This window comes from Azolla caroliniana, unplaced genomic scaffold, assembly GCF_043228905.1.
Source record: "Azolla caroliniana isolate FFs.n. ecotype wild unplaced genomic scaffold, voAzoCaro1.0.p SCAF_3, whole genome shotgun sequence".
In the NCBI taxonomy this organism is placed as follows: Eukaryota; Viridiplantae; Streptophyta; class Polypodiopsida; order Salviniales; family Salviniaceae; genus Azolla; species Azolla caroliniana.
In genome coordinates, this window is record NW_028230438.1 from 13,285,558 (window position 1) to 13,297,146 (window position 11,589).

The following is an 11,589-nucleotide window of genomic DNA, read 5'->3' on the forward strand; positions in this document are numbered from 1 at the left end:
AATATGCATGTTCTTTGGTACTAAGGACTTTCACCCACATAGAACAAGCTTCTAGGTCTATTCTTAGTATTTCTTAATTTAACCCTTTCGTTATCATTTATGTATGTGGCCATCACCGCACACACTATACTTTAATAGCTAGAAGGTTCAAATTTCAATGCAAACAACCTTGTATAATAGTGATAAAGCAAGGCTTGTTCGGACGGACTACCTACTAGAGATAGTCAAAGCGTAATGAAATAAAGAATTTGAGCACTAGAAAAGCCAAGCATTAAATTAGGACTACCCTATGCCAATCATGCAAAGATGGATAAAGATGGATAGTTCTAGTATCTATGGTATGGCTTTCTTAGCCCTTGGTTTTGTTGTTCAAATCTTCACGAAGAATGGTGATTCAATTTGTGAAAGGTACAAACACAGATTGGTCATCGTCCTTTGCCAATCGTGCCTTTCCAAATAAGGGCAATGTTCATAATGCATTCTTGGCCATCTTGAAGTTACATCTCTTTTGGGTTTTTCTTACTTTATACCAAGTGCATCCAGAATTTTGTGATTTGGACATCCATAAAAATCAAACCACATGGTTCTCAAAGACTTTGATACCCAATCGATATGAACTGTAGAGAGAAAGTTGTGGCTAGATTATTTGATCTCAAATCATGTTATTGATAAGAGTAATTAACAACCCTTTACAGTCTTCACATTATGATCTCAAATACTATTATACATAGATCATAACAAACCTTTATAGTCTTCAGAAGATAACTCTAATACATGAGTATTTTGAAATTACAAACAGGGATCACGCGAAATATATATAGTATCCCAGTTAGTACATTTTTCCTCGGAATGTACTTACTTGTACATTATTGCAGAGCAGACGAACCTGGAATGTTCAAACTTATCAACGGAATAGAAAACGGCAAAGCCTCATACAAAGCGATGATCATGAAACAATTGATTTGGACCATCACGTCCAGACTCTGAAAAGCTCTTCTTTAATATATGGGTTCCTTCTTGTCGCCTCACCATCACATCCTCAATGGATTTTGCACATTTTAACACCAGCAAATCTGAATCTACCTCCCCCGCAGCTGTAAGAAGTTTAATCCAGTTCTCTGAAAGGACAAAAAATAGCAATAATTTAAGTTTCCATTACCCTTTCCAGAGGGGCAGCGAAACATAATTTAACTTTTCATAATTCTGGTATGGAAAATGAAGGTGCTATACAAAAGCGTGCACAAACCTTGTGTAGGCTGTATTTGTATTTCGCAAAGAGTCTTCAGAATGCCAATTCCATACTGGAATTCAGAAACAATTTGTAAGGGCAAGATTGATGTATATGTATTTTAACGCAGTAGCCTGAACTGACCTTGTGTGCCGCTTGGAGGAGGTCAATGCCCCTGTGTCCAATGAACTCAGGATCTAATGAGCCAGTATAGATGAACTTAATCATTGCCTTGGCTATGCTGAAGGATACATCTCTGAGCTCGAGTACATTCGAATTGTGAATTGCCAAGCCCTCCAAATTCAATTTGAGCTTCTGCATTATTTTAGATTGAAACAGGTCAAATGCATGAAATGCAAAATATTAGTTTCTAATCAGGCTAATTGAGACTTACCTTTGATGCCCCACTGAGCAATATCCTGAGGGCATTGATTTCCTTGCCTTCAACACTTACATTGATGGTACTATGATTTCCACTTTCAAAAACATTACTCCATCCTTTTGTCACAAAACTTGTGGTGTCTGGAGAATTTTCATGAACTCCCTTCTTCGCCATTTTCTTCAAGGTAGCTCCTGCCAGCAACTTCAACACTGCATCCCAGTGTCGGTACTCCCAACCTGCAAGTAAAGATAGCGTGATTTCCAACTACTCCAGGTGCATGGATAGACAAGTTTAAATCTACGAGCATCCCCTCAATTTGGATTGAGTAGCCATCTGTGAATGTAACGAAATAGAAATTATTCAACAAGCCAGGCAACATAGAACAAACCACAGTGTATTGAAAAAGCCTGCTCAGAGAACATACAATGTGAACAGAATTGCTGATTGACGTCTCCTAAAAACATTGGATCATGCCATATTGCAGGCTAGCTAATATACCTTTGAGATATTGCAATATATTCAAGGGATATTATCTTTCAGGATCTCATTTATTTAGATTATAAATCCTTTATAGAAAGAAAAAAGGAAACAAGTCATGCTTGCAAATACTATGAATTCAAGCAAAACAGAGACAAATGGAAATAAGGAACAGAAACATGACGCAATCTGCATGAGCAGAATATAAACTTTTAACCAATGTGAATAAACAGCATATGCTCCATAGTAAGAAATCCATCAAAGTATTCATCTTCAAGTTGAATCCTTTCATATTGATACTGAGTTTGATTGATGTTGTTTCATGCATGCCTATAAGATAATGGCAACCTTTTCTGGATGAACTAGATAACATACGGCATTGCAATATATATATTGAAGTGATAAGATGCTGGGTCTTAGTCTTTGGATTATAAGACATTAGGGCTTCTAAAAATGACGCAGACAGCTCAGCACCAAATGCTAAAGGAAATAGAGCTAGTAAAGTTTGATCCATTTCTGTTGCAAAGTAGATTGTAGGGCTTTAGCCTTAAAGTGCATCAAGTATTTCTATTGTAGGGTTCCATCAATGTTGGACGCCCTCCTCAAAATCTGTTACACACATGGGTATATACAGCGTTCTTCAGTTTCTGGTCTGTTGAGTTCACCACGTTTTGCATTCGTATCTGAAAATATTAAACTTCCTCAGCTACACAAAATATCTATAAATGTTGAACACGTTATATAAATTAGAGTACCCACATTAAACAGGATGTAAGGCAGCAGATGGCATTTCCTCTATTTTAGAAAACAATTGTCACATGACCCTATCACTATATGGCCCAATTTGGAGGTCCAATTTCAGTATGCGCATTAAAATCTTAAAAATCAAATCAAAGCCTAGACTTACCACTAGAATCTTGTCTAACAACTTGACATTGCCATTCTTAGGAAGGTCTTCTGGACACTGGTAATGTTAACAAAATAATATTGATACCAAACAGGAGATTATCTAGCTCTAGATGGATATTAATTGTTGAGAAAATTAGTCTCATTATTCCCTTACCTCCCCGCATCTATATTTGTGTTGGTTATGAACCTTTTAAATCTGTCTTCAGGATTCTTATTGTTTCCAGTTAGCTTCAATTCAGTGAGACACAACTTGCTAAGACACAATATAGTTTTGCGGCTGCCATGAGGAGAAACGATTATAACAAACACATGCAAGGATAATGAAGAACTCTAGCAACTGACTATCTGAAACTACCATAAACACATGCAAGCATGATGAACAAGAATCAAACAGATGGCTGCAAATCAAGAAAGTCCTTCACTACCTTGAACTTCACCAGAAGTTTATACGCATGCATGTAATTGTATAGTTTGGGCAGAAGCTAAATATCACAAAATACAAGGATGCATAAGATCCAGTCAAATCACCTAACTTCTGGCAAGTTATTATCATTACAAAAAACAAGACTGTAAAATATTGCTAATTGCCAACTTTTCTCTAGAAAATGTCATATAATTGACCAGTAGAGCTCCTTTGCAATCATTGCATATCCTATGTTAAATTTTCCAACTGAAGATTAAATTTACCAAAATATCTTGAATATCAAACAATTAGCAAGGATTCGATAAGAAGAAATACCACGTAAGTAAAGCACTGACTTCAGTTCCAACGCTAGAAGTAGTGGTGTCTTCTGGTCTAAGCTGATCTTTTTTGTTTCCAGGGATGGAGATGCTGCATCAGAGTAACTCTTTGCATCATAGCGCCGCACAATTGACAGCTTCTTTGATATCCCTTGCGAAGGCATTGGTGCAGCTTTGAAACATGGATCTGCACCTCCCTGGTTCAGCAGACACTCTATCACATCCAGCTTCCGCCGCAACTCAAACTTATACACAGACAAGTGCAGAGCTGTCATGCCCTATTGACACCACAAAAAACATGAACAGACAAGCAAGAAACAAATTCTCTCTGTCTCTCTGATATCCATTGAGCTTATAGCAGCTTTACCTGGTCATTATAGGCATTGACATCGATTATGCATTTCTTGAGTAGGATATTTAGAAGCTGAAGATTTCCTTCTTCAACACTCCGGAAGAAGCTGGATACGTTTTGTGAAGCTTTTTTCTGGTCATGATAATCGTCGTGAGATATGGCAACATCTTCACGGTGAAATGAAGCCGTAGGTGATGAAGGTATGTCACCTTCATATCGAGGAGGTTCTTCCATCTCCTTGTCTGTGTCATACGGAAGAAGCTGAATATATAAAATGAGAATTTCTTTCTATATATGTACATACTACATATACTATATATATATATATATATATATGTACATATTAATTAGCGAACGCCGTAAGTAAAATGGATTCTTAAGCAAATAAGTGAATATTAATTAGCGGCACCATTAATCATCTAATCATCTAACCATTAATACTACAAATGTTGCACCTAACTACAAAACCATATTCTCCGCGGAACGGGGAAGCCGTACACATCAATACATGTTAGAGCCCATCTCGATATCTACCATTCGAACCATTGGTTCCATGCGACTTAGCTCGCACGCATTGAAATGTGAGATGGGGCGTTGGGGCACAAGTGATGAGAGTGGCCGACTATGCACACTTTGCCCTAAACAAGTTCGAGAGTCTGAGTATCACACTTTGATACAATGCTCTGCCTTTGTCATATTCGTCCATGCTTTCCACATCTCTTCGATCGAGCCCAATCCTTGCACGAATTTCTCTCACAACCAAGATGTGCACTCTCGATTGCAACATTCATTGGTAAAGTTCTTGAACATCGAGAGTTGCTACTCACCTTCACACGTATCACGTGAAATGTAATATTTTTTGTCTCATAGGTCATATTTGACCTCCGAAGACGATAATATAATCTATCTATCTGTCTGTCTATCTCTCAATGAAAACGCACAATTATATTAATAAATGTGTGTGAAAAACACGAGTTACAATGGGTCTCACAATAGAGTATGGTCACCCTGTAGCCCCTACTAGAAAATCTCCTGCTTCTTATGAACCTAACTAAGATTTAAAATTTTTAACCGGCCACTTTCCTACAACTGATAATGTCATTTTTAGCATATACCAAATCAAATTATTATTTTTAGTGCAATACCAAATCAAATAAATCACACAAAAAAATAGCACTGCCCTTTGCCTTTCGTTTTTGTTGTGGGCCATAATTGATCAATATTGTAGAAAACGTTGGACTAACATAATCTATGGATTCCATTTACAAGAAAGGGAAACATATTTATACACAATCCATGTATTCCAAAGAGAATAATAAAATTAAGAAAAGTAAAATATCTCGGATATATGGAAGATATGAAACAATAAAGGATCTTGTTTCAACTATGGATCTTCCAATATATCAAAAAATAAAGAAGAAAGAGGAAGGGTCATATTAGCCTACGCGCACATGAAGTCACATTTTAATGTAAAAGAAATCGAGTCAATGCACATGTAAAGAATGGAGAGTGTAGTTGATGTTGTGCAGCGGAAGAAAACTATGTGTTTGTTTGTGTAACAGAAACAGAGAGAGAGAGAGAGAGAGAGAGAGAGACAAAGACAGAGCTTAGAGAGACAAAGAACAATAAGCTATATTAGAAAATATGAAATACATCCAACTATGACTTAGTTGCAAAAGGGTTGGTTTAAGTACCAAATAACTTAAGGAAACTGTCCTTTCTACTATTTACAAAAACTAGCTTGAACCTAGAGTGTTCGTTGCTAGTGTGAAAGTCATTGCATTGAGGTAGTCGGGTTTGATTCTCAACATGCCCCTTCAAACACAACTTCCGATCGCTAGAAAGTCATCTTGTTGTTTGGTTCATTTTGGCTCTCTGAGTTCCTCGATGCTATGTTCGGATAGTCAATTGGGTCGGCTTTGACTGTTCTCCTTCGTCTTCAACTCCCCTCGTGAGATCGGTTTCTTACTTCGATCGACTAATTGTCTGCTATGTTCTACTCATCGGTGGGGTCATCAGTGGTGTTGTACTCCCCCTCAAGCTCGACAATGCAGGTATCGTTAGACCAAGGTCTAACATGAATTGCTTGAGCTTGTCGACTCCTATGGCTTTCATGAAGATGTCGGCTACTTGAAGGTTCGTGTTGATGTGCTGCAAGTCAACATCTCCAGCTTGCATGCGCTCTCAGATGAAGTGATAGTGCACTTCAATATGCTTGGTGCGCATGGAACATTGGGTTCCAGGCTAGATAAATATTGTTCATGTTGTCGCAGTAAAGGAGAATTGGATCCTTGATGGGAACGCCCAGATCCTTCAATATTCTTTTTAGCTAAACGGCTTCACATGCAACCACGGCCACACCCCTATATTCAGCTTCTGTGCTCAACAATGTTGCATCTTGTTGTTCCAAGATATGGCTCCACTGCCAAGGGAGAAGGCGAATCCGGATGTGGATCGTCAGTCGATCTTTTAGCAAGCCCAAATTGCATCTGTGTACCCTTCGAGTCAAACGACTGTGTCTGACTTATACATGACACCATAATCCATTATCCCACTAACGTACCTGAGTACCCTCTTAACGCAATCCAAATGAATATCCCGAGGTTTCTGCATGAATTGGCTGAGTAGATCGACCGAATAGCTGATGTCGGGTTGAGTGATGGTGAGATAGATTAAGCTACCGATCAGCTGACAATACTTAGTTGGCTCACACTCTTGTATTCCAGAGTTGGCATCGAGCTTTAGGTTTCGATCAAGAGGGGTTGACATATGTTTGCACTCTGTCATCTTGAGCTTGTATAGCAAGTTGACAATGTAGTGACGTTGAGAGATCATCATCTTGACTAGTTCCCCATGACTTTTATGTTAGGAAACAGGTCCCTCCAGAAGGGAAGGAGAATGCGAGTCAGAGAGAAAGGTAAGCTAAATTGGTCAATAGCAACTCGCCCGAGGCCGATAGGCCAAGGCCGAAAATTTGACTGATTCCCTATTCGATAGAGGCCGAAAAATCGAATAATAAACACATTCGGGTTCACAAGTTGAAGGATCGCGCGTTCCACTTGTAGAATCTTCTTGAAAATATCCAAATATACCCTCTCTACGAAAATTGGATGCACTAGTATCACATGTTCCACAACTTGATTAGAATTTGCAAATATAAAAATCCATGATAGATCTCCGAGTGGAGATCATTAGAAATTCAAATAAGTTTGGATGTGTTGATAAGTTAATGTAGGCATAATAAAGTTCAACAATGGCTCAATATCTCACTAATTTGTGACATGGCAAACACTAAGTTAAAGACTTATATTATTTTGGTAAGTTTTACAAAAATATGAGATGTACTTGTGACCATACTAATAAAATGAGTTATAATTTATACTTTGACCCATACTCGTATGTATATAATTGTGGACAATGTAGGATAGTGAACTTTAGGATAATGTGATTAGAATAACAAACTTATTAAGGTATTTAATACTTGTATTTAAAGTTGATCTAATCTATTCCTTAGTTTGTTCGCATGGGATCAAACCATATGTATTTAATTGTGGACAACGTAAGACAGTGAACTTTAGGATAATGTGATGGAAATAACAAACCTATTAAGGCTTTCAATACTTGTATTTAAAATTGATCTAATCTATTCCTTAGTTTGTTCGCATAGGATCAAACTCTGAACAATAACGCAAGTGGAACTACAAGCGTATAAAAACATGCGGATAACGCTAGTGGAACCATTATCCACACATTACACAATCTAAGCAGCAATGGAAGAGAAACATAATAGTTTTAACAATAGAAGACAAAGGTCCATAATATATGGATTGGTATATATTAGACACGGAATGACAATCTCGACAATTGATTGCAAATAACAACATGGACAGTCATGGCAACAATTCTACGAGCATGTTATGTTAAGGTAAAGTTTGATTGAAATCAGCCTTAATGTAAACTAATTCTTATTTCTCCATATTGGTAATTAGCAATGCACGCGGTGAAACCAATGACATAAGTCAATAAACCAAGTATATAGAAATAAATTTGAAACATATAGAAGATTATAAAGAATGGAATACACCATGTAGAACCCAAATTTTGTATTATTAATGTGAATTCCAAACAATATATTTCGTGAACAAAAGAGTCTATTACATAACAATCAAATCGTCAATGTCATATCTCTTATAGAAGTCTCTTCGGCTATACGTGCATTGTCTTCCCCTGTTAGCCGAGCGAACGTAATGTTACGACCATCCTGGGGGCTTCACTGTCAAAACTTGTATGATAGCACGTGAGTTCATCAAAAGGGGTTTAAATTAGTCACTGAGATATAGAATGTATATATATAAGGGTATTAATAAATATTTTGAAAATATATTTACATAAGGCTATTATCAACTATGCTTGATTTTTTTTTTATATAAGCCCATGAAATATTAGATATGTCAATGAGATAGTAAAGAATATATTATGCATACATATATACCTACATTCAAACATTACATCCATGAATATATATGTACATACATTACACCCATTTATACATGCATATTGACTAAACATAGATATATGTACAAATATATATTACCATATGTAAAAATGTACATATACATACGTACATACATTACATACTACATACATATTAGAATAAGCCATATATATTGACATACATATATACATAATACATACATAAAAATGACATATTACATATATACATACACATTCTTACAAACATATTTTATATATTATATATTACACACATATATTGTTATACACAATTTATACAAATGCATATATACATTCCAACACAAAAAAATAAATTACATATTATATACATACACATACATAAATTAATACATGAGATTACTTATTACATGTACATACAAATACAAACACGTTACACATATATGCATATATGCACATAAATAAATTAGAAATTGCATATCATATAATCCATATTTATTACACAATATACAAATTTACATACATAATTTACATATATAAATGTACATATATATAATTTACATATATATAGATACATCTGTATAGATATATTACATATATACATACATACACACACATTAGATATATGTATACTTACACATACATCGGATATATACATGCATATTATGTACGTATTAGAAACATACATCCATATATGAGCTATGTACATACAAAACATGAAAAATATCCCAAAAATATACATACATAAATACATTACATATATACGCATCCATACATTCGTACACGTACATACATATCACCATATACACACACATATAGATACACGTACATTAGATATATACATATGTATTATGCACATATTACAAAGACATCCATGCACATTGAATCATGAATATGGACATATACATATATGCATACACATACATACATATCACCATATATATACGTACATATGCCTACAATGTTATAAGTTTTACAAACATACATCCATACACATATATACATACATTACATACATGCATACACATACATATGTTACATATGTATATTACATAGACATACATATCATCACAAACTACAATGTACATATATACATACATTACATACATGCATACACATACATATGTTACATATGTATATTACATAGACATACATATCATCACAAACTACAATGTACATATATACATACATATTACGAACAAACATCCACACACACACGTATGCATGCATGTATGCATACACATACAAACATACATACATTACATATTACATATACACACATGTACCTACATATATATGCACACTACAATAGTACGTATATGCATACACATACATACATAAATACATTACATATGCATGTATGCATACACATACATACATTGCATATGCATATATGCATACACATATGTACATTCATACATGGACATACATGATATTCCTTTATACATTGCTACATATACATACACACACACACACACACACACACACACACACACACACACATAACACATAGATACATTATACATACTCACATGCCATACATACAATATATACAACACATGCAATTCAATACATACATACATATACACATGCCATACATACAATGCATATATACAATAATGCATTTAATACAATACGATACAATGCAATACATATATGTACATACATGCATACACACATCCATATGTAGACACAACACATACATATATATGCATGCAATACAATACATGTGCATATTGTATATAGAACACATGCTATACATACAATACATACTTAAGCACATGTATAGAACATAAACACACACACATAACACATACATACAACCATGCAATACAAAACATACATATATATGCACATATATAGGACATACACACAAGCACATAACACATACCCTACATACTCACATGCCATACAATATGTACATACATACACACATGCCATGCATACTGATACAATATATACAATACAATATGTACATGCATACATACATACAATACATACATATATATACACATGCACATATATACAACATACACACATGCCATAAATATAATACATATATATGCAATTGTATAGAGCATACACATACATACACACAAAGAACATACATACATATCCATATGCATAAACACACACACTTGTATAGAACATACATACATAGTACATACACAAGCTATAACGCTCTTTTTAAAATGCTAATTGTTTTAAAAAATGGGGGAAGAAAGGGGGGGGAGATTACATATGCGTTGTGTTTTAGCAAAAAAAAATGGGGGGGGAAAAGAAGAAATTGAGAGAGAGAGAGAGTGTGTGTGTGAGAGAGAGAGATGCCATCCTTCCCATTTCCCTCCACACAAAAAGGAAGCTATGGCTGAAGGAGGAGAAGATGTTCTTGTTGAGGCTGCTGCAGCCACATAATCAACACCTGCAGTCGGAGAGCCAATGGATATCCTAACTAGGCTACAACTTGTGCTTAAGAAGGCTCTAACACACAACGGTATTGCAAGAGGGCTACATGAGGCAGCAAATGCTATTGAAAAACATGCAGCTGAGCTTTGTGTATTGGCTGAAGATTGCAACCAGCCTGATTACATGAAACTTGTACAAGCACTTTGTTCAGAGCATAATATTAACTTGATCTCTGTTCCTAGTGCCAGGAAGCTCGGTGAATGGGTTGGGCTTTGCAAGATTGATTCAGCGGGGAATGCCAGGAAGGTTGTTGGTTGCTCATGTGTAGTTGTGAAGGATTATGGCGAGGAGACAGAGGGTCTCAATGTGATCTGGGAGTATTTGAAAAATCAGTGATTTTGAGGCTGAATGGCTTTCATAGGTGGTTTAGGGTTTCCTACGTCGTGCCCATGCTCTTGGTACGTATCAAAATCCGCGGGTACCTTCGGTAGTTCCTGTTTTTCGGGTTTTTGTTTGGAGAGAACTGGACTATAGTGATGAGTTAGAGGAGGATGATGATGATGCAATGGATTCTTTTCTTCCTTTTATGCAATACTAGATTCCTTCTACTTAGTTTGGTTCACT

At 35.7% G+C, this 11,589-nt stretch overlaps 1 protein-coding gene and 1 pseudogene across 1 annotated transcript; one reads left to right on the plus strand and one right to left on the minus strand.

Annotated features, from left to right (window-relative positions):
- Positions 1-744: 744 nt before the first annotated feature.
- Positions 745-4,325, minus strand: LOC147866261 (uncharacterized). The gene is made up of 6 exons (XM_087316628.1): positions 4,105-4,325; positions 3,736-4,015; positions 1,623-1,846; positions 1,373-1,543; positions 1,247-1,301; positions 745-1,118 (listed from the first exon to the last, which is right to left on the minus strand). The coding sequence occupies exons 1-6, from the start codon at positions 4,321-4,323 to the stop codon at positions 931-933; spliced, it is 1,137 nt and encodes a 378-aa protein (XP_087172754.1). The 5' UTR covers positions 4,324-4,325; the 3' UTR covers positions 745-930.
- A 6,563-nt stretch (positions 4,326-10,888) lies between these two features.
- LOC147866262 (small ribosomal subunit protein eS12 pseudogene) lies at positions 10,889-11,378 on the plus strand (annotated as a pseudogene).
- Positions 11,379-11,589: the final 211 nt, after the last annotated feature.

What these genes read in the sequence shown, in the direction of transcription:
- LOC147866261 (XM_087316628.1), bottom strand. Translation starts at nt 4,323, where the DNA reads ATGGAAGAACCTCCTCGATATGAAGGTGACATACCTTCATCACCTACG. An exon ending in TCAATGCCTATAATGACCAG is followed by an intron (nt 4,016 to 4,104) that starts GTAAAGCTGCTA and finishes TGGTGTCAATAG; the next exon opens with GGCATGACAGCTCTGCACTT. An exon ending in GTCAGTGCTTTACTTACGTG is followed by an intron (nt 1,847 to 3,735) that starts GTATTTCTTCTT and finishes CTTTACTTGCAG; the next exon opens with GTTGGGAGTACCGACACTGG.